Source organism: Neltuma alba, unplaced genomic scaffold (assembly GCF_004799145.2).
Source record: "Neltuma alba isolate B1F8T4 unplaced genomic scaffold, ASM479914v2 tig00012408_pilon, whole genome shotgun sequence".
NCBI lineage: Eukaryota > Viridiplantae > Streptophyta > Magnoliopsida > Fabales > Fabaceae > Neltuma > Neltuma alba.
The window spans coordinates 16,617-40,285 of record NW_021636900.1 but is presented as its reverse complement, the minus strand read 5'-3'; the positions used below and the strand labels follow the sequence as shown (position 1 = coordinate 40,285).

At 35.1% G+C, this 23,669-nt stretch overlaps 2 protein-coding genes across 2 annotated transcripts; one reads left to right on the top strand and one right to left on the bottom strand.

Annotated features, from left to right (window-relative positions):
- The first annotated feature begins 691 nt into the window (after window positions 1-691).
- LOC114726870 (alpha-glucan water dikinase, chloroplastic) lies at window positions 692-18,937 on the top strand. The gene is made up of 34 exons (XM_028913590.1): window positions 692-822; window positions 1,269-1,570; window positions 2,208-2,249; window positions 2,362-2,471; window positions 2,598-2,676; window positions 2,852-2,943; window positions 3,031-3,202; window positions 4,233-4,454; window positions 4,599-4,943; window positions 5,074-5,184; window positions 5,306-5,401; window positions 5,497-5,623; window positions 5,714-5,819; window positions 7,765-7,899; window positions 8,153-8,315; window positions 8,426-8,515; window positions 8,602-8,787; window positions 9,719-9,781; window positions 9,879-9,941; window positions 10,032-10,091; window positions 10,179-10,331; window positions 10,460-10,543; window positions 11,134-11,310; window positions 11,391-11,497; window positions 11,633-11,846; window positions 12,372-12,475; window positions 12,662-12,800; window positions 12,948-13,073; window positions 13,657-13,767; window positions 14,981-15,079; window positions 16,107-16,280; window positions 16,366-16,458; window positions 16,664-16,779; window positions 18,430-18,937. Exons 2-34 carry the CDS (start codon window positions 1,292-1,294, stop codon window positions 18,632-18,634), a joined length of 4,443 nt encoding a protein of 1,480 aa, XP_028769423.1. The 5' UTR covers window positions 692-822; window positions 1,269-1,291; the 3' UTR covers window positions 18,635-18,937.
- A 1,223-nt stretch (window positions 18,938-20,160) lies between these two features.
- On the bottom strand, window positions 20,161-21,345 carry LOC114726869 (uncharacterized). Its single transcript, XM_028913589.1, has 2 exons — window positions 21,068-21,345; window positions 20,161-20,587 (listed from the first exon to the last, which is right to left on the bottom strand). Exons 1-2 carry the CDS (start codon window positions 21,343-21,345, stop codon window positions 20,161-20,163), a joined length of 705 nt encoding a protein of 234 aa, XP_028769422.1.
- Between the last annotated feature and the right edge of the window lie 2,324 nt (window positions 21,346-23,669).

Sequence of the window (23,669 nt, the reverse complement as noted above, 5' to 3'; positions counted from 1 at the left end):
TTACTTATAAAATCTACTTTCAAATTATGTTATACTCTCCGGTCCTTAATATAGAACCCAATCTTGAGTAGTTGTGGTCCTAAATATAAGACCTATTCTTATATTTATCAGTTTTTTCTAAATTACCCCTATGAATACTTCCTCAATCAAACCAAGTAGAAGAGGGAGAGGGTTATTAAGAAAGATTTAGGAAAAATGTGTCACTTTTCTTATAATTAACTAACTTACCTAACTTCTTTAATCTAATCAAATTAGTTAAATGGGTCTTATATTAAAGATCGGAGGAGTATATATATATATATTAAGGAGCGAAGTATTAAAATTTGAAAAATAGGCGTTCATTTTTTTTTTCCAGCTTGAATAAGCAGTCAGTTCATTAAATATCAGAAAGGGTAAAATTGAAAAAAAATCCCAAAAAACAAAAAAGAGATTTGGGAAGGAAGTCATTGGTTATCAGGCAAGTATCATCAACAGTATCAAGAGTCCGCAATCTCGGGGCCCCACGGGTTTGTCTTCAAATCGTTACCGGTCGTCGCGCCAATGTATATCCCACGTGCACGCCCCTATTTCCAAGCCGCCTTGAGACGCGGCCAAATCAAAGGGCGCCACGCAACCGACTTCGTTGATAAAGTGCCATCTTTCCGACGTAGGATCTCTTGCACAGTGCGGTTGAAGAAACACGATCTTTTCGCACTCAGAGCACCTATTCACTTCTCCGATCTCTTCTTCATTTTTCTACCCACTTGCTTCCCTCTTCCTGTTTCATTGTTATTCTATCCGTGATTTTGGTCGGACACTTCTCATCTGGAGCTCCAACTGGAAGTAATTTCCTCGTTTTCAAGTTTGTTTTTCTTTGCGAATTCGCTGGTTCAGTTGGATTGCTTTGCTCCTCATGCAGCGGAAATGAGTCGCTTGAGTTTTCTTATTCTCCGCATCTTTCGAATTTCTGCAGTTTCACTGAACTGGAGATGAATTTCAACATGAATGCGTGTGTTGTACTGTGTTTCATTTTGTTATCATAATCCAGTTAAATGCATGAAAATGAAAGTGTATTTCTGATTTGGAAGTTTGGGTTGACTTGATGATTAGGTGTTAGGATAAGAATACAGAGCTTGCTATTATGAATTCGGTGGAAATAAGTTAATATAAGCTGATGATGATTTTGAGCATTTTCTGACTGGCGATTCCCAATGTGTATATAATGTTTTGAGTTCATCTTCCGATACAAACTATTCTTATTTATTTATCTTTTTTTTTATTGTTGAAAGGAACAGGGACTAGATTCACCAATATGAGTAATACTGTCGGCCGAAGTATCTTCTACCCGACTTCGCTTTGTCCATCAGTTGCAGAATATCAAAGTAAGGTTAATTCTTCTGGCATACCTGCAAACTCTCTATTCAAAGCTGTGACTGTCAACCAAGGGTCAGCACAAACACAAAACTTTCTTCTTTCTTCCAAATTTCGTGGGAACAAGTTGTATGTGAGGAAACGAAAATTTGCCATGGGAAGGCTTGGACGAGTTGCAGGTATTCCCCATGCTGTGTTAACCACAGATCACGCTTCAGAGGTAAACTTCAACCTCGCTTGAAAAAAACGTTGGTCAGGATTAGTTTTAGAATATTAAATTTCCTTTCGTTAAGAACGTATTATTAGCGACTGGTTAGTACCATGCATTCTGTTTATATTACAAGATGTCCAGCTAACACTTCCTGTTCTGTGGGTATAAAGAAATATAGAGTTCATTTTTAAGTCAATGTAAATGCTTTAGCATTTGAGGTCACGCCCGCCATAGAAAATAAAAAGACTGAAGTAAATGCAGCCGTGCATTTTCTTGGGCCTGTGAATACCTTTCTAGATTTTGAAATATATTCTGGCATTTGTATTGACCAACATGTAGCGGAAATTGGATACATTTGACCCTTATATGACACGAAGGCTAAATCTTAAAAATGACAATCACCTACTTGAGGTTTCAAGTTCTTATGCTCAAGCGATTAGCATATGCATCTACATATTTTTAGATACTTGCCAGCCACAGTTCAATCATTAGCATCATGACATGAATTTTGAACTATACACTAGTTTCCTCTCTGGATTGCATTTTATATCGGCACATAAATAATAATCTAACGTGTCTTTGCATTTTGGCGCAAGTTATTCAATCTAACTTATTGTTGTATTGACTGCATTTGGCCGTGGAGCAGCTTTCAGGGAAATACAAACTTAATGGGGATATAGAATTGCAGGTATGCAATTGGTCCTGAACATTGAATGGCTTTTACGGATTTATATATATTATAATGAATTAGTGATCTATGAATTATGAACTAATCGATGGCGGTATACAATGTTGTACAGGTTGGTGTTGATTCTGTAGCCCCAGGGTCTATGACAAAAGTAGATATTCAGGTTTCATATGGTAGTGACTCTCTGATTATGCACTGGGGAGTTATTCATGATAGGCAAGCGTATGTTCAACACTAATTTTTCTAAGTATTTCTATTTTCCTGAAGCAGTTTAGGAGTTCATTATTAATTTAATCATCCTTTTATGTGTAGAAAATTTTCTGCCTCATATCTTGTCTCTGTTTTCAGGAAATGGGTACTTCCTTCTCGTCAGCCAGATGGAACAACAGTATATAAAAACAAAGCTCTTAGAAGTCCTTTTGTGAAAGTAAGTTGAAAAAGAGACTTGCAACAAGAAAACAAATTTGGAAATTATTGGCAGATTCACCTGCTAGCTCTACCATATAAGTAAATTTTGTCAGCCTACTTTTTGTTTCTTTTTCTATTTAGTCTGGCTCAGGATTTTGTTTCATTTCTTTTTTTTCCTTCTTTTTTCAAATTAGTCTGGCTCAGGATTCATTCTTAAAATAGAAATTGATGATCCCGCAGCCCAAGCTATTGAGTTCCTTGTATTTGATGAAGCTAAGAATAAGTGGTGAGTTGTTGTTCATGTTTTTCTCCCTTTGTAGTCATGCTTATGCGCGAATTTAACAAAAAAAATATGTTTTTACACTAATTACAGGTTCAAAAACAATGGCGAAAACTTTCTTATCAAGTTACCTGTGAAAGAGAGGCCACCTGTTAAAGAGAGGCCAGTTCATGAAATTTCAGTTCCTGAAGACCTTGTACAGATTCAAGCATACCTCAGGTGGGAACGAAAGGGTAAGCAGATGTATAATCCAGAGCAAGAGAAGGTCAGTGATCAATAGATTCCTATATCTTCCATTTGGCCTTGAATTTTCAATTTGTCTTGTATTCTATTTGCTTGATCTGCCAATTTTTTATGAGTGATTCTCAAATTTTGCATTTATTTTTCCCTCTCAAACTTCATTGCTACATTACTTGCTCCTTTGCCTTGGGAATTTTATTGAATTTGATAATTTGAATCATATTTTGGGCACAAGTCCTTGCTTATTCATGCCAAAAAAATTATCTTAGTTTGGTCTTAGTCACATGGAATCGCCCATTAAAGCTATGTATTATAATGCTTTACTGCTGTCCCATATGCATTCTGTTTTTGATATTTCAGCTGACTTAGGATCTTCTATTATGGGTCTAAAACCTATTTTCTGTTGTTTGGCTGCCCTATAATAATAATTGGTGAAAAGAGCAAGACTTAACTAGTAGATCCCCAATTGTTTGTTCAACGTCACTGTCTCCCATGTTTTTTCTCTTTTGTATTCTCATAAGAAGAGGAATAAACATTCTTTATTGTCTTTAATTTGTTATGGCCAGAAAATATCATGCCAGATAATCAGATCTTTTGTAGAAATGTGTTCATCACACACCTGTCTTTGGTGTCAGCTATCAGGTTTAGTAAAAAGGCCTTCATGGTGCATAGTAAAACCTATGGTTCTCCAATTGTTTGTTCAACGTCACTGTTTCCAGTGCTTTTTCTCTCTCCATTGTATTCTCATAAGAAGAGGAATAAACATTCTTTATTGTCTTTAATTGGTTATGGCTAGAAAATATCATGTCAGGTACTTAGATCTTTTGTAGAAATGCGTGTATCACACACCTACCTTTGGTGTCAGCTATCAGCTATCAGGCTTAGTAAAACAGCCTTCATGGTGCATTTGTGGCATGTAGATGCTTTAAAATAATCTGGGAAATAGCTTTCATTAAAAAATTTGTAGAATTAGACAGAGCTATTTTCATGCTGTAAGAATCAAGATTTTTCCATTCAGTGAGACCTATATGTGATCTTTTCCCTCATTTGTGTAGGAGGAGTATGAAGCAGCTCGAAAGGAATTGTTGGATGAAGTAGCGAGGGGTATTTCTGTACAAGACCTCCGTGCAAGATTAACAAATAGAACTAGTTCCACCGAAGGGAAGGAGCCATCTGTTTCTCAAATAAAGGCAATCCCTGATGAACTTGTACAAATACAAGCATTTATACGCTGGGAAAAAGCTGGGAAGCCTAACTACTCCCCAGATAAAAAATTGGTAACTTAATAAATACACTTTGATTTCCCTTATCCTGGTCAGTGTTACCTAAATGGACAGGATAATATCACTTGTTTTGCTTCTTATGTGTGCTGTAGTGCTGTTATTGCTTTATTGACATTTATTTTTTTCCCCCTATAAAAGAGGGAATTCGAGGAAGCAAAAAAAGAATTGCTAGCTGAGCTTGAGAAAGGTGCCTCTATTGATGAGATACGTAAGAAGATTACCAAAGGAGAGATACAAACAAAGGTTGCGAAGCAATTGAAAAGCAAAAACTATTTTAGTGTTGAAAGAATCCAGCGCAGAAGGAGAGATTTGATGCAGCTTATTAACAAACATGTGGCCAAAGATTTAAGCCTACAAGATGTAGCTGCACCGAAAGCCTCAACACTGACAGTACTTGAACGCTATGCCAAGGAAAGAGAGGAGCAGAATAAGGGTCTTGTTTTGAATAAGAAAATCTACAAGCTTGGTGATAATGATCTTCTGGTGAGGAAATAACATCTCAATTCATATTTTCTGCTTTCATAACATCTCAATTGATATTTTCTGCTATCATCTTTTTCTCCTTTTAAGTTTTCTTGACTGCCTATTCTAATTAAACTTTTGCATCCTTAAGGTCCTTGTTACAAAGGATGCTGACAAGACTAAGATTCATCTAGCTGCCAATTTTAAAATGCCGATTACTCTTCACTGGGCCTTATCTAGAACCACACAAGGACAGTGGTCGGTGAGTATAAAAATTTGGCTTCACTAAAAGATACTGGAAGATATTTGATGTTGAAAACGATGCTAATGTTCCTTTGATATTTTTATGGGTATGTTAGTCATAATCCTAACGGTAAACTCAGGTACCACCTCAAAGTGCTCTGCCCCCGGGTTCTGTGGCTGTGCATGAGGCTGCTGAAACACAATTTCAAATGAGTCCATCTGATCCTTCTTCTAAGGTGTCTTAAAAATTATTCTGAAGTTTTGGTTTTTGTTGTTTATAGTCTTTGATATCTAGAGTCAAAATTCTAAAGAGTATTGAATAATATTTCAGGTCCAGACCTTAGATATTGAGGTTGAAGATGATACTTTTAAAGGAATGCCTTTTGTCCTTCTGTCCGGTGAAAAATGGATTAAGAACAATGGGTCAGATTTTTATATAGGGTTTGACAATGGAAGAAGCTGATACCACAGGTTGTTTCAAATTGTAATGGCAATCCTTTTAATCAATTTGCATTTGTTTGTGTCACCTTACTCAATCCGATAACAAGATTTGTTCCTTTGGAAGGTTAATGCTGACGGCCAAGGCACAGCCAAGTTTTTGTTGGATAAAATAGCTGAATTGGAGCATGAGGCACAAAAGTCCTTTATGCATAGGTCAGTAAGCTCTTGAGAACTACAATTTATGTCACATCAATGCTAATTTTAGATATCATAAAGTACTATTGTATTTGTGGGTTAAATAATGGAAACAGAGTGAGTTTTATTTCTGAGAATTTTAGTACCAGTGTGTTACAAGATGTATACACCATCAGGACTGAAGACCAGGAAGTAAAATAGGCAAATAATCAGAGAATTAATTTCCTATAATTGGCTTCTAGTCCTTCTCATTATGGTAGTCTAATAATCAGTATTATGGCCTTAATAATATCCTAGTAACGAATTCACTATGTACAAGAAATACATGTTTTCAACAGTACTTTTCTCTGTTATATGTAAGGTTTTCCTAGTAGATCTTGAGGAAACCTGGTTTTCTGGTTGTTAAAGGTTACAATAAAATTAAGCAAGATCCTTCGCTTAATAGTTTAACTTCTGGATTGGATCTGGTTCTTGGCAGTCATAGTATTACAGCCTCCATGATTTAGTGGTTAAGAACTACGTCTTGATTGCTACCGTTCTTCGTAATTAAGAATGAATTCTCAGTGCAAAGTTTGGGGGGCTTGTACTTTGCCCATGCTTCAAGAGGCAAGAGCTTTTTAATTAGGGGGCTTCTCTTGGAAATGATGACAAAGTTATTCTTAAGCCTCTGCTTAATGTTTGAAGCTTTTGAGTGATATAGTGGACCCTAGCGGTTTGCTTCTAGCAAACCATGTGGCTCATGGAGCAGCCTAGGACCTCTACTTAGTTGTAACACTTTACTTTTGAAAACTACAGATAAATCATTATTTAAGTACTGTACCATGGCAACGAAGAATTAAAACCCAAACAACAGAAATTTTGATGACAGAAAGTTTGAAAGCCGATTTTGTAATGATATCAAATTTAATTCAGTTTTCTTTATCTCTTTCTCCTGGTCCTTAATTTCTTTTGGCTTATCAATGATATTCATGACCACAACAGCAAATCTTATCCCATTAGGTGAGATCAGCTATATAGACTGTATGACGTCATTATGCTTTATCATTTATAAACAAAATCTTTAGATAAATTGTTAACCAAGATGTCTCTCTCATTATTCGATATTCATGATCAGTCCTTTGAAATTAACATACATTGTGCTTTGGGGTCCATGAAAGAGTTTTATATTCTTGTTATTTAAGCTATATTATGGAACTACAATAGTGAAAGTTATTGGCAATCTATTGAATGGATATATAGAAATGATCATTAACTTTCATTAGAGTCCAAATGCTCGATTTTTTATTTAATAGTTGCCTCTAGTTGTCCTTCCTCTTCCATCTAATTTTTTCCCAAGCTATAGATGCTTGTGCAAATAGACCAGAATAATGATAGTAAAATTTGAATTATCTGCTTTTGTTGCGCCACTTAAACCTTCTGTGTTTGTCATGAATTATCAATTTATGTCAGACTTCATATTCTGTAAACTGTAACTACTCATCAATGACAACTAGGTGTTGGTTTAGGGTTTATTGCGATTCAGTGTTGTGTTTTGTCCCCAACTATTTTCTTAAACCTGAACATTCTTTATGTCCTTTCTCTGTTTTTCATAGATACCGACATCCATTTTCCACATGGACAATAGAGGGAATTTCATTTGTTGGCTGATCCTATTGTACATTCCCTGTCAAATGCTTAGCATGTGTAGTTGTTTTCAAAGCCATACTGCCATTCAAAAAATAAAAATAATCATCACTATCTTTTCTTTGGATCTGTATTCACAGCTAAATGCTTTGGTCTGAATAGATTATCTCATTGCATTTTTTCCATGGAAGTTGGAAATTTAATCTTTATCAACATCTTAAAGAATCTCATATATATAAGTGTTTTGAAGCATTACTATTGATTTCGTCTACTAACCAAAATGTTTTTAATGATTACACTTAGTTGGATCTGGATTGACCACTCAATTTTTTTCCCTCAGATTTAACATTGCAGCAGATTTGATTGATCAAGCCAAAGATGCTGGCCCAAAGGGCCTTGCAGGTATGTTGGTATGGATGAGGTTCATGGCTACAAGACAGCTCATATGGAACAAAAATTATAATGTGAAGCCACGGTAATTCCCGTATGAACTTTAATTTTTGCTTTGCTAATGAGCTTTTTAGTGAATGGGATGTTTTATCCCTTAATCCATAAAAGCTTCAGCATGAATCTGCCATAATTTAAATTTCTGCTATATGTCTGGCATAATTTATCATCAGCATGAACTAGTTAGTTTATTTGCTGTTATGTATTGTGGTCATGTTTCTTTGCCTATACTAGAACATTCTATGGTCACCAATACTAACAATAAGTATTAATTGGAACAGTGAGATAAGTAAAGCACAGGATAGACTTACAGACTTGCTCCAGAATGTATATACAAGTTATCCAGGCTATAGGGAACTTGTAAGAATGATCATGTCTACTGTTGGTCGGGGAGGTGAAGGTGATGTGGGACAACGGATTCGGGATGAGATCCTTGTCGTCCAGGTGGGTATGATTTGTTATTTGCTTCCCCTTAATGGGTAGCTCCTCATGTATCTTTCCCTTCCATATGCTTGAATATAAGATGTCACAAAAAAGTGCTAAATGGTTTGCAGAGGAAGAATGATTGCAAAGGTGGAATGATGGAGGAATGGCATCAGAAGTTGCACAACAATACTAGTCCTGATGATGTTGTAATCTGCCAGGTAATTTTGAGAATTTTCTGGACTTCTTATGGCTTATCTCATCAGCCTCATGTTTCATATTTGATTCGTTTGGTAAATCTGTCCAGGCACTGATTGATTATATAGATAGTGACCTTGATATCGGGGTTTACTGGAAAACCTTGAATGACAATGGGATAACAAAAGAACGTCTTCTTAGCTATGACCGTGCAATCCATTCTGAACCAAATTTCCGGAGAGATCAAAAGGAAGGTCTTTTGCGTGATCTTGGAAACTACATGAGGACTTTGAAGGTTGGATGGATATATCTTTGTTGTCTGGTTATGTTTTCTATCATACAATTGTTCTCTGTTGGAAATGCCTTGGCTGATTAGTTTTATATTATGGTTCTTGTTGATAAATGTCTCATTGAGGGGGGATGAAAAATAAAATGTTGCAGCATAGAGTGATAGGTATCCAAGCAAGGTGGGGAACCTTCACTTAAAAGATCCATTATGGCAGGAGAACCACTCCTACTTAAGTGCCCTGTTAAGCAGCCATACAATTTGATGTAGGACTTAGGCGTCCTGTACTGCATTGGTAATTATCAATAAGCCACCTTTGGAAAGCTGATTTCCAAATGGCTACAGTCTACTACATTCATTCATCCTTTCTGTCAGTTAGAGCCTTCTGCAGGTAATCCTATTTAGAGCCACTGAGCACCAGCTTTGATACCACTTGATAGGAGAAGATAGAAGGCTGGTAGCTGAAGAGGGAATAGAGAGTACAAGAGAATCTCATAAACTAACATGACTCCCTCCAAATCAGGTTACAATTAATGTATGTGTTAGAATCCTAACTAGCCAGCTATCACAAATTCATAATGAGCAGAAGAGAACAGAACAACAAATTTAACTATTTTTCTTCTACTTTTCATTTATACCTAACAATAGCTCTACGTAATATGTTTGTATATTTCTGATTGTAAACGACAGTTATTGCAGCTCAGTAAGTATTGCATTTAAATTGCTGTTGCCAACAATAAGCAGAGGGAGGGGGTGCAATTCTACTTTTAATCTTGTAGGCTCCATTAAATGCTATACTCTATTTGGATCTGTTTTGCATCTATCATTCCTTGGTGTACTTTAAAGAGGCTTTCATCCAGCCCTGTGTTGCCTAACCTTGAGCCACTTAGGTCAACTGATAAATAATAATCTGTCATGTAACAAATTTTATCATCTGCAGGCAGTTCATTCGGGTGCAGATCTTGAGTCTGCTATTTCAAACTGTATGGGCTACAATACTGAGGTAACAAAAGTAACCGAGTTATGTTTTCAAGGGCATCATTTTGTACTTAGAATGATAGGTCTTCATATTTTTAACATCATATTCGATCTTTTTGCAGGGTCAAGGCTTCATGGTTGGGGTGCAGATAAATCCAGTGTCTGGCTTGCCATCTGGTTTTCCTGTAATGCTATTTAGCTTTATTTGAAGCTGTTTATGATGCGTAATATCTTCTGAATGTTGGACTAAGTTGTATGGTGTTTCTCGCAAGCAGGAGTTACTTCAGTTTGTTCAGGATCACATTGAGGTTAAGGATGTAGAACTGCTTCTTGAGGTTTGTGTATCTTCAATACAGTCAATAGCCATTTTTACTTGCACATATGTCCTTATATAATGCCTTTTCCCCATGATTTTGCAATAGGGTTTGCTAGAAGCTCGGCAAGAACTTCAACCACTACTACATAAGCATCAAGATCGTCTGAGAGATCTTTTATTTTTGGATATTTCCCTTGATTCTACTGTTAGGACAGCAGTGGAAAGGGGATACGAACAATTAGATAATGCTGGACCAGAGGTAATGTTTCTACAAAGGGTCTCATTATGATCAAACTATATTCACCAATTTATTTAATTGATCTCATAAATTAAAGTTCTTTTATTATAAGTTAATATGGTCAATCAGCTGATTTATGTTTCATGCAGAAAATCATGTACTTCATCTGTATGGTTCTCGAAAATCTTGCTCTTTCATCAGATGACAATGAAGATCTAATTTACTGCTTGAAGGTATATATCTTTGTTGAATCTTTGGCCATACGAATTTCTTGCTCATCAGTTATGTCACCATTTTAGATGCAGAGTTTGGTCGGTAAAGCTTATGTTTGTGATATTTTAGCTGAAAAAGATTACACCTATCAGTGAAGTGTGGAATTGTGCACTGTTTATCTTCGATAAGGAAACTGACCCCTTTGTTGGTAGAGAAGTAATTATCCAGTTGTATAGACAGAGAAACTTAAATGAATGATTTGATGATTTTGTTTCATGCCCTTTGTATTTACTTTATATGATTATTGAGTATGCAATATAATATAGGCTTTTGGTCAATTACATAGTTTAAATTGGTTTAAAATAATGAGAGAAGTTCTTTCATCAATGGCTATTAAAGATAAGGCTCACAAACATCAATTTGAGTTTGTTGTGGGCAAATTAAGCATTTTGATACTGGTAATGCAAAGCTCAAGACAGTACTGGAAGTTCATAAACGCCGTTGTGTTTTTGCTAAATATCTACATCTAAGATGTCATAGTCCTTCAAAGACTATCTAACTAATGAATATTATTCGCCACTTGTCTTATTTTTATTTTTTGCTCTTCAAGGGTTGGGATCATGCCTTAAGCATGTGTAAGAGTAAAGACACACATTGGGCACTGTATGCAAAATCAATCCTTGATAGAACACGTCTTGCGCTCACAAACAAGGCAGAGTGGTACCAGCAAATTCTGCAACCATCAGCAGAGTACCTTGGATCACTACTTGGGGTGGAGAGATGGGCTGTATGTCCTTTCTCTTACATTCACTCATTCTTCTATAGCATACTACCTTGTTTCAGACTTCTGAAAATTTCTGCTTGCAGGTAGAAATATTCACTGAAGAAATTATCCGTGCTGGATCTGCTGCTTCACTATCCGCTCTTCTTAATCGACTGGATCCAGTTCTCCGAAAGACAGCTCATCTTGGAAGGTTAACTGATCATGTTTGTTGAACTTTAATAAAAAGTTTCTGTAGCCATCCGTATTGAGCGTGGTGTATACTGTCATAGCATTATTCAGTTGTAGTGATAACCATCTTACTGCAATTCTGGCACACTTGGAACAGTTGGCAGGTTATTAGCCCTGTTGAAGCCATTGGATATGTTGAGGTTGTGGATGAGTTGCTTGCTGTTCAGAACAAATCATATGGCCAACCTACTATTTTAGTAGCAAAGAGGGTGAAAGGAGAGGAGGAAATTCCAGATGGCGCCGTTGCTGTCCTGACACCTGATATGCCTGATGTCCTATCTCATGTTTCTGTACGAGCGAGAAACAGCAAGGTGTTACAATTTAAATAGTCCTTTTGTTACATGTGTTGTGGATGCTACTGTTGAATGGTAGGCCTGTTATTTATTTATTGTTTTGATTGCACCTGTTTATTATTTTGATCTGTGACCAGAATGACGTCACACGACTACCTAGCAACACTTTAGTAATGAAATATTTGGTGCCTAAGCTGCAAACTGGCTTGCTTTGTGGGCAACTAGGTCTTAATAAAATTATAAAACTATATCTTCAAAATAATTGGTGCATTTTCACAGGATGTGGGATTTGATTATCATATATTATACATCCAATTGATTTGATATTATAATCTGGTATGATTGTGCTGATGTTACTGATAAACTATAACTAAATTTTGATTAAAGACTGCTAGAGCTCAAGGGACATGGGAAGGTGGCCTCTTCTCCTTTCTTTTTTTTTTTTTAAATTTTTTTAAATAAGATGAAATTGTTGTGAAGGTAATTATGCTTTCATGTACATTGACATTGCTAATGCTGACTTTAAGTGCTCATGCTTTCCAGGTCTGTTTTGCTACATGTTTTGATCCCAATGTCCTGGCCAATCTTCAAGCCAATAAAGGAAAGCTATTGCGTGTAAAACCGACATCTGCTGATGTAGTTTATAGGTAACATCTTTATGTCTTCAAAAAAAAAAAATCTAAGTGATTTATGTTTGCATCCAATTGAGTGGGATGAAACGACTTCTATAGTAAAACAGCCATTTCACCACCTGCTCCGTGATCTGAATTGATGAATTTTGCTTGCTTCTCTTTTTCTACCATTTTTCTTCATTTGTTTGGGAATTATTTCAGTGTGGTAGAGGAGGATGAACTGGTTGATGCCAAATCAACTCAGCTGCAAGAAGATGGTTCTGTGCCAACATTAAGCTTGGTCAAAAAGCAATTTAGTGGTAGATATGCCATATCATCTGAGGAGTTCACAAATGAAATGGTTAGATTTTCAAAAAGTAACAGCTATTGATGGGTTTCTCTACATTCATTCTTTCTCATTTTAGTTTTTGATTTGGGGAAGTACCAGATATATGTCTGTACACTCTGTTACTTCAGCGTAACTTTCTTAGAAATTCTGTTTTTCCAGGTTGGAGCTAAATCACGTAATATTGCTTATTTAAAAGGAAAAGTGCCTACCTGGATCGGGATTCCCACCTCAGTTGCCATACCATTTGGAGTATTTGAATATGTTCTTGCTGATAAGCGAAATCAGGTCCTACATCACGTTTCCATTTTCCTAGTGTCATAATGTGTGGAAAATGAGATATCAAGTTCGTATTCTGTGGTTATCTTTCTTTGATTTTAGTGCCTCAATTACTCACATTTTCATGTTCATGACGAGGATAATGATTTGGTAACACGCACAACTTGTTGGCGTTTGATTCAGGCTGTTGAATCATTCATCTGATATACAAATTAGTCTAGGTTAAGTTTCTGACTTGTGAACAATTCCATGGGTTATGTTGTCTTTGACATAACAGCAGAACTTTACGGTGCTACATTCAACTATTATGATAAAATTTGCAAATAAAAATTCTCTTTCTGTAATTATTCAAAGGAACTTTCAAATTAAACTTTTATTCAATCTATATTGTTTCAGCAGCCAATTGCTGGGGCTTTCTTTTCTCATGGAAAATTTATATGTTTTTGTTATTAAACATATATGATAGTTTGAATGCACTTGTGGTATTCGTTATTAGACGTGTTTATGTTTTTTTTTTTTAGGTAGTTACATTTGCAACTATGTGAGTCCTTTATGTAGTGTAATGAAGTTTTAACTGAATGTTATCTATTAGGAAGTAGCTGAAAAGGTTAAATTTCTGAAGATGTCATTAGCTGAGGGAGACTCCAGTATCCTTGGAGAGATTCGCAAAACAGTTTTGCAGTTGGAAGCACCACCCCAGTTGGTATGTTTTTGTTGGTAGCAGTCAAATGAAATTTCATTGAACCTTAATAGAATAGGGCCTGTTTGTTTAAGCTTAAAAAAATAAGTGAGTTTTAGATAATTTAGAGATTTTATGAAAAGTGACTTATGGCATGGAGATTTTATAAAAAGGAGAAATTATTTTTGTGTTTGGGTACCATCATCAACAATAAAAGCCTTATCCCATAGAATGAGGCTGGTTACGTAGATCACACAATATCATTGAGCTCTACCTGAAGCCAACTCTTTTGATAAACCATTGACTAGAAGATCTCAATTGATGACTTACCTCTCATTGTCCTTCTTGGTCTCCTTTTACCTCTCTTTCTAGGGCTAAAGATTATATGCTTACCCCTCCCTAGTGGCGCTTCCTTGGTCTTCCTTGCACATGACAAAACTGTTTTAAATGATTTTCTACCTATTTCTCCTTAATACATGCCATGCCAACTTGACCTGTTGTAAGATTATTTCGGATCTATTATTTAGTGATTTTCAGATTTTGTGACATCTCCGTGCATCTCTGTTCATAAAAAATTACTCCCTCCGTTCCTTATTATAAGAGACAAATAACCAAATTACGTTGATCAAAAAAACAGTTAAAATTAGTTGAGGACAATTAATGTGTAAAAAGTATAATATTTTTTCTAACAATGCCCCTATTAATAAGGAGAGAGAGTATGAGAGAGAACAATTAAATTATTAAAAGAAAGAGAAGTAGGAGGAAGAGAGAGTATGAGTTGGAGACAAAATAAATAGGGGTAAAATAGGAAATCAATATAAAAAACTAGAGACAACTTTTAAGTGTCTCTTATATATAGGAACATACCTTAAGTATCAAATGTCTCTTATAATAAGGAACGGAGGGAGTATTTATTAGTGATTTTCAAATTTTATAAGATCTTTAATTATCTCTATATTTTTATAAAGAATTGAACATTCCATCTCATATGCTAAATCTAATTATTTTTAGAAGCTACTAAGTTTATTAAAATAACTAGAAATATGCTTTTTTACTCAAATTTTCATTATTTTGATAAGCTTAAACAAACATTTTAAAATTTATCAAAAGTTGTTTTTCTTCAAAAAATGTGATTTTTTTCCCTAAAAAAATGCTTACCCGGGAAAAAAAAAAAAAATCCCCATTGTCTCTCAAAAGAAAGGAGGAACTTAGATGAAAGCTAATGTCTTATTTTCAGATAGAGGACCTGAGAACTAAGATGAAAAGCTCTGGAATGCCTTGGCCTGGTGATGAAGGTGAACAACGATGGGAGCAAGCATGGAGGGCTATAAAAAAAGTAAGACTCATGCCTCTATTAGTCTATAAAACACAATGCCTGTATTAGACTTTGATACCTGGTTTGTGAAAGGTGGCAACTTGATCAAAAGTAGAGTTTCCTGCTCTTATATTAATTACCATACTTCACTGCACTTATAATTCAGGGTGCTTCTCTATTTTACACTGACAATTGTGCACGAGGCAATCTATGAGGGAGATCATCCCATGCTATTTCTGTATTCTTTGCATCACCATAAACTTTTTAATTACAACCTTCGATTCTTAATATAAGAACTAGTTGGAGATTCAATTTGATCCTAAATATAAGATCCTAATTCACTTTGTCTCTAATATTTATTCATTTTTGCCTTCAACTAATCCCTATAGTGATTACACATGTGAACAAGTTATTAGCAAGAGGTAAGTTAAATGAGCATAATTAATAAGGGTATTTTAGGGGAGACAATATCTATTTACTACAAATACCTAACTTAACTAATTTCATTAATATTCTCAAATTATTTACCTAACTCTTTTATTAAGGACCGCAAGTAGTAATTATTATTTCTGGGAATTATTGTTATATACTTATAGTTTTGTTGAACACATTACTATTACCCTGGACACTAACAAAATAACTGATGGTCCTTTGCTGCTATTGATAGCATGCTAGGAGGCATTCAACCGAGGATGTACTGTTCCTCATATCAACTATATTCTATGCAATAGTCTGTACTCTTTTGGTCATCTTCCCATACATCCTCTACATTTGGCCTTCCTTGTTCGCTCTTTTTGTTTTTTGGCCAGAGTTTGCTATTTATTTTCAGACTTTATGCTTTGTCATTCATTGCTGAAGAGAATTCCGGTAATGGTTGACCAAATTAGTTGTGCCCCACAAACTTTAGAAGATGTATGGTTGGTGTAACTTGCTTAAAATTGCAGTTTCATATCTTTGTGGTATTTTTGTATACTGTTTCTATTGCTCGTGAATATTTTCATTTTTATTTCATCTTCATTAATGACATGAGCTTTTGGATTCACAAAAGGTTTGGGGTTCTAAGTGGAATGAGAGAGCATACTTCAGCACAAGAAAAGTGAAACTGGACCACGAGTATCTTGCCATGGCTGTCCTTGTTCAGGAAGTTATTAATGCTGACTACGCTTTTGTCATCCACACAACTAATCCATCTTCAGGGGACTCATCGGAAATATATGCTGAGGTATATAATAAAACGATGCCGCGTGTTCATCATTTGAAAAGAGTGCGTGAGAAAAGACATTGAATCTGATACTCCTTGAACCTAGGTTGTGACAGGACTTGGAGAAACTTTGGTTGGAGCGTATCCTGGGCGAGCTTTGAGTTTTATCTGTAAGAAGCATGATCTGAACTCCCCTCAGGTAATCATGATACATTTTGTTAACTATTTTTGTAATATGTGTTTATATATTATCTAGTTCTTGATTAAGCTTCTAAGTATCTGTGGATGGCTGATTACCTTGTGTTGTTTATATATAACTGTGTGATAGTAAGTTTATGAAATGCCCTTTTCCTGTATATGTTCCATCGACATGCCATCGTTGCTAATATTTTTGACTTTTTTAGGTACTGGGTTATCCTAGTAAACCTATTGGCCTCTTTATAAGACGTTCAATTATTTTCCGATCTGACTCCAATGGTGAAGATCTAGAGGGTTATGCTGGTGCTGGCCTTTATGACAGGTAAATTTTTCATATTTCTGAAACGAACATCTTTAGAAAAAAACAAACAGAGGTTTTGGGTTATTTATTTGCTTGAGTTGAAAAGGCTGAAACAGGATGAAACGAAGTAGAATCAAGATTTAAACTGTAGAATTTAGATTCTTAATATGTTAGATATGATACTAAGCAGGCATGCACCTTTTATGTGCTAAAAATTTCATATGTGAGATCAAACTACTAAGTATAGGGTAAAATACTCTAACTTCCCTTGTATTTACCTTAATTACACCGACCTCTTTTTTATTTTGAAAACATATACTTAAGTCCCAATCATTAACTCCGTTAAAAATATTCTTTAAAAAAAATACTGTTTTAATTAAAAATTATACTAAAATACTTTTTATTTACTAATTTACCCTTCATTACACTAAATCCCTAAATTTGGCTAAAAAGTTTTGAAGAATTTAAAATTTTTACCTTTCCTTAATTTTATTTTTTATTTTTACAAATAGTTATTTGTTTAGTGTTTTTGTCATATTGAGATGGAAAATTAATTAATTTAGTTAATGTAGACATAAAAACCTTGAATGGAATTTTGATTAATTCTTTAAATAAATATATAATAGATTAAATATGTTATATGTGTTTCAACAACTTAGACAATTTATATTATATAATTAAAAATTATTTATTTAGTATATTTTTTAGCCATTTAAAAGAAACCTTTATGCGGTGAAAAATTAAAATTATAAAATTTTATAATATAATCAAAATTAACACATTTTATTGCATTTTAAAATTTTGAAAATACATGTATTAAAATTATTTTTTTGTTGTATCAAAAATTATTTTTTTGACAAATATAAATATCTAAATAACTTTCATGTTAAGAAGTGGTACTGGTTAAAATAGAAGTTTAAAAGTCAAACTTAACAGTCACTTTACGGTTAGATGGATTGGGTGAATGCAAATGAAATCTCATATATACAAGGGACGTTTGTGTAACATGTATTTGAATTTCAAGAGAGGTTATATTTTAACTAAAATATAATTTAGGTAAAATATAGGGGTAATTAAAGTATTTTACACTTAAGTATAATATATGTCTTAAAATATCTGCTCATTTCAAACTCCACAAGGCTTGAAAAGATATTCACCTTCTATTTAGCTCACTCCACATAGTGGGATGATGCTTCTTGTTATTATATTTCGAGCTCCACAAGGGAGTCAGTGTCACAGTTTGATCGGTTTTTCACAGCAATATTTAGGAGCATCTAGTTTCTTTTTTTCTTTTTTTTTTTAATACGATTCTTTTGTGTCTGATATTATCGGATCTGAGAAAAGTTGGGTTCAACTAGGAGCATCTTTTCAAATGTGATATTTTCTATCTATAAGGTTTGAACCTTCGACTTTGTACAAGAGAAAGCACCTTGGTTCTTGGTTGGCCATGTGCTTTATGGCCAATGGTAAATTTTGTATCAACCAACCCTTGGGCATGCTCAAGGGGGCTGGCCAGCCGGGGTTGTAGAAAACACTAATGAAGGCCAGTGAAAACTACTGACATTTATCTTCCTTTTACTCTTAATAATCATAGATTTCCTTTTTCTCTGGATTTTCTGTGTTAATTTTCAGCTTAGGATATTAGCTAAATGAATTTTTCCTTATACACAGTGTGCCAATGGATGAAGAAGAGGAAGTTGTGATTGATTACTCATCCGATCCCCTGGTAGTTGATGCTGGCTTTCGCCAGAAGATCCTCTCCAGCATTGCACATGCAGGAAGTGAAATTGAAAAGTTGTATGGCTCTCCTCAAGACATAGAAGGTGTCATCAGGGACGGAAATCTTTTTGTTGTCCAGACCAGACCACAGATGTAAGCCTCTGTACATACCCAATTCACTCACCCTCCCATGTTCGTCCACGTGCAATTTGCTGCTTTAAAAATGAATGGAGAAAGCAATCTGCAACTCTGCTGATTACCAAATTTGGCTTAAAGATTCAGTATAGGGATAGTATAAAGAAAGTTACACAAAATGTCAACTGAACAGATTATTTTCTTTTTTATGAAAATTTTTCTTCTCAATTATAGGAAATTCAGGTTTAACGCGCCCCTGGAGACTCTGTTCAATAATAAGACTATTCATTATGAAATTTATGGCTGTAATTACCTTCCGCAACAGTAGTTTTAAGATCAAATATGTGTGCCGCTAAAGCTGAGGGTTTTATGAAACTTGTTGTTTCGTACTTTCTTTTCTGCTTGCACTTGTCTCAGATCCTTTCTGTAGGGTAACAGTACATGGTCCCTTCTAACCAGTAACCGTACATGCAGTACTGCGGTTTTCAATTATTTTCCCTGCAGCGAATAACATAAGCTCACCTGGTAATTTAAGGTCAATGTCCCCTTGCAATTTCATTTAAAAGGGAATAGAGTGTGCATTCGTCATTTAAAGGCCGATCATCCAAGATTTCCGTCCCTTTGATGCATTCTGTGGTGTGTGACGATCACCACAGCTTGGAGTTGGACGTAAGGTCGTATTTGAGCCAACAAATGAATAATCCATCAGAGATTGGAATGTTCATGCATTGTTATTATTACCTCCCTTTCATGCCACAAAGTACCTTTACCTAACTCACTTATTCACTTCTGTACCCATTTCTGCACCATTCCATAATTTAAGGTCCCGTTTGGTATGAAGCATTGAAAATGAGGGATTGGGATTGGGATTGCAATTGAAAAAAATCATTAAAATAATACTTAACATGAGTAATTGTTTGTTATATGGGATTAGACAAACTCATAAAGGTGGGATTGGAGAATACCACTTCCCCCCATGGTATTCTCCAATCCCACATACATGGCTTTGGCTAATCCCATATATCAAACAATTTCTTATACTAAACACTCTCTTAATAGATTTTTTCAATTGTAATCTCAATCTCAATCCCTCATTTTCAATGCTCCCTACCAAACGTAACCTAAGAGTCTGAACCCCGCCAATATTTCCTCACTTCATTAGTTTCAGGTGACCATACCATAACCTTTAACACCAAGTATCTATTTCTTCAAGTACTCCCCCCAGTCTTTAATATAACAACTGCTTAACTAATTTGAATATATTAAAAAAATCAAAAGAATTAGTTAATTATAAGAAGTGACATGATTTTTCTGAACTATTATAACATTATATTATACTACAACTATAAACGAAATCTTATAATTAAGATATGAGGTAGTATATCAGTTTGTCAGTAAGGTAAATTAGTTTGTGAAAAATAATAAATATGAAAGATAATGTGAATTAAGACTTAATGCGTGAAATCAAATCCAACTTCCCACTAGTTTTTATGTTAGATATTAGACGGGGCCTTATTAACAACACAAGGACACACATGAACAGAGAGCCTACTGGGAATGGGGACAGCCCAGGACAAAGGGTCCTGACAAATTGATCCACACTTCATTTAATCGCCCAGAAATATGACGAGAATCATTGTACTGGGCAACGGCATAGGTCCCTTTGTCTTCTATAGTGGCTGCTCTCCCACTCAAGCTATTTATAAGAGCTTCAACTTCTGTGTTAATATTATCGTCTCTGGCAAACCCACTGAACTTTCTTACTGCTATGCAATGAGCTCCCCACTTTTCCACCTTCAAATTCAGTTCAGGATTTGGCTCTGGAGGTTTCCCATGATACTTTGCAGACATATACGACATTACAACATAGTCATTCCCATGTGATGATGTTGAAGAGGTAATGCTTGTTAGCATAGGAGCAGTAAAATCCAGTCTAGAAGAATCCAGATTACCTCCATGCATATATTGATACAACCTGGAGTTTGTGTAGGAGAAAAACATGATGAAGATAATGTTACATTAGCAAACTAATCCAATGTTGCAGATTTTATAATTATCTCATATCCCCTCCTCCCACAACTTATTTTGGTTTAATTCGTGATCACCACGAAGACTTACTTCATGATTTTGACTACTTAGTGACTAGGTTTATTTAACCACTTTGTTTTAGAGGTTTGAACTTACTGTTTCTAACACCTGAAGCTATTCTTTTCTAGCAATTTTGAATAGACAGACCTTTATGTATCAATCAATCTTGCATAAATTCCCTTTTATGCTCGTTTACTCCAAATCATCACCCCAAGATAATCCAAGTGCTGATCAATTTCCGTGATAAGTAGGATTAGTATAGCATATTAATCCTATATAATCTTTCCTCTGGAGCATAGCCAACTACACATACAAGAAGACTCACTGAAGGAAAAGAAGAAAAACAGAAGAGAAGACAAAAATAAACCTATGAAAGCCAATTTTTGTGGACTGGCTGAAAGATGTTCCTTGTACACGAGCTGAGAGCCATGAGGATTCACTGTAAAGTCTGATCTCCAAGTCTGATTCAGAGGCCGCCACTGTGTAATTTGGAGATTCTATGGCTTCCACAAGCTTAGTGCAACAAGTTGCAATGATGCAGACGTGGTAATAGAACAAGTATATTAATGGTGCTTTCATCTTTTCCTGCCCTGTCTTCTCTGCAAATCTCAACCCAACTTTAAACCTTACTCTTTGTTTTGACATAACCAACTCTGATAAATAAATCAGAACTTGGCAGATATAAACAAACTGAATAAAAGTTTATCTTGATAATGATTTTTGTAATGCTCTTTCTCCCCTGATGATGGTAGCATAAAATACTGATATTGAAATACAATCTGGATTTGGTGCCCGCATGTCTTATCTGGATCATCCAAATCAAATCTAGACGGTCTAGATCTTATTACTTTGTTTTTTAAAGCTCCTTCTTCAGTGATGATGGTAGCAATTAAGTGCTAATACTGGTAGGTTTGACTTGCAAATAAAGGATTGAGATTATGTTTTTCAGGTTCAATAGTTGAAACATAAGTGATATTATCCCCACCACAACCTGATTTTGTTGTCTCCCACTTCTTCTTCTTCAACTCTCAAGTAAACACTAATACATCCACTATGTAAATGCTTTCCTATTTCAGCATCAAAACCGGATATGGAGACTCCATTATTAGCTTTAGTGGTATGATCAGAAACATATGGATGGAATCATAAGTGGCCCATTTCATAGTCCAATAGCATCTGTTTTTTTAACCAGCATAGTCCAGTAACATCAATTATAAAACCTATTGTATAGTATAAATTACACTATAAAATGAGTCTTATATTTAGGATTGGAAGAGTACTTGATAGTGACTTGAATAAGATTGACTTCACAGGAGAATGCACCTACCCACTAGCACAAAAAATTGTATGCTTTACATTTCTAACCAAACTGATTTGACCGATTTCTAACACCTTGGGAGTCAGGATCACAAATTAACCAAGGATTGCACTATCGTGGCACAATCTCGAGTCGTTTCACTCATGGAGCCTTAATTGAGTCCTAATAGCTAAGTATCTAAGAAAACTTGTAAAATTGGGATTTGGTTGTTGAAAATCATGTTGAGAAAGATGAAAAAGTAATGCAATGGAAATACTTGTTTTTGAAGTTTTCGTTATAAAAGCAGTAAAATGAATGGTTTGGATTAAAGGGTTCAATAAAAATGTCTTTGACAATAGGGATTGAGCTATCCTTGTTCTTTCAAAATATTTGGGAATTTAAAACCACTAAATCTTAATTAGAACCCTAAATAATCATTTAGGTCTAATGTCTGAATTAGTGAAAATTATTTTGATCAAAACGAATTAATACCTTTTCAAAACACTGTTGAAAAACCACTTAGTGTGTAAATGAAAGGAATTTGCAATACTCTCTCTTGGTTACCAATCAACACTCAAGAGTCAATGGAAATCAATCAACTAACAATAATGATTACAAATCAATCAAAAGCCAAGGGTAAGGAAGATATAGCTATATAAAAATTAGAAACACATTACATCATTCAGTTCATATACAAGTAAATCAATCACAAAGAAAAACTTATCAGTTATCCAAGGCAGTAAATATGACATTCAACCCTAAATTTAGAGGTTCAAATACATATAACTACAAAGATTGAAATAAGAAACTCCCCAGTTTAGCCCATGAGCTCAAGCTTGCATCCCCGTCACCAAAGATTACCAACTTCAGCCACTCATGACTCTAATCTTGATCCAATCAGTTTCAGCACTCTTGATAGCCATGAAGGATGAAATGGATATGGAAAGGTGGTGTAGAGATGGAATGGTGAAGAATAATCGACTTAGAATTAAGAGATTGGTGATGAAATGATGTAAAAATAAAGAATTTTTGGTTAGGAGTGGTGGAGAGTTGAGAGGAAATGAGAGAGGGTAATTCTGGATGAGGAAAAATAGCTGGTTGCCTCAGTTTTCGAGCCTTTAACCTAATTTGGAAGCCCCTAGGGTTAGGTAAATGAAACTCTATGTTTTGTTGTCCGAAGGGTTTTGCCGCAGCTAAACAAATTCTTCATCGCAGTGAAGGGATACAAAGAGAGGTTATTGGGAACTTGATGGCTTTGCTGTGGCAACGGTGCACAGTGAGGGTGATTCCTTCATATTCTTTTCTTGGCTTGGATTCCCACATCTTTCTTCACTTTAAGCTCCCTATGGTGCTTTTCAAGGATTTTTGACTGCTTCTTTGGTTCTCCAGATCCCTTCATTTACCTACAACATCAACATGATTTCTTATAATATCTAGTTCCTCATGATCCAAGATAAATGAAAATCAGCTAAGAGTCATTAAAAACAGTTGAAAAAGTATGAATTAAATGCAAAAAGATAGTGATAAGAATTGGCTCAAAGATAGGTAAGAAGTGTGTGAAAACACTTCAAGAACTTTAAAAATAGCTCAAGCAAGAGTGTAAAAAAATGGTCCCAAAAAAAAAAAGGAATTTTGGCACATCCATAAGCTATTTGAGAGAAAAATAGTTAAT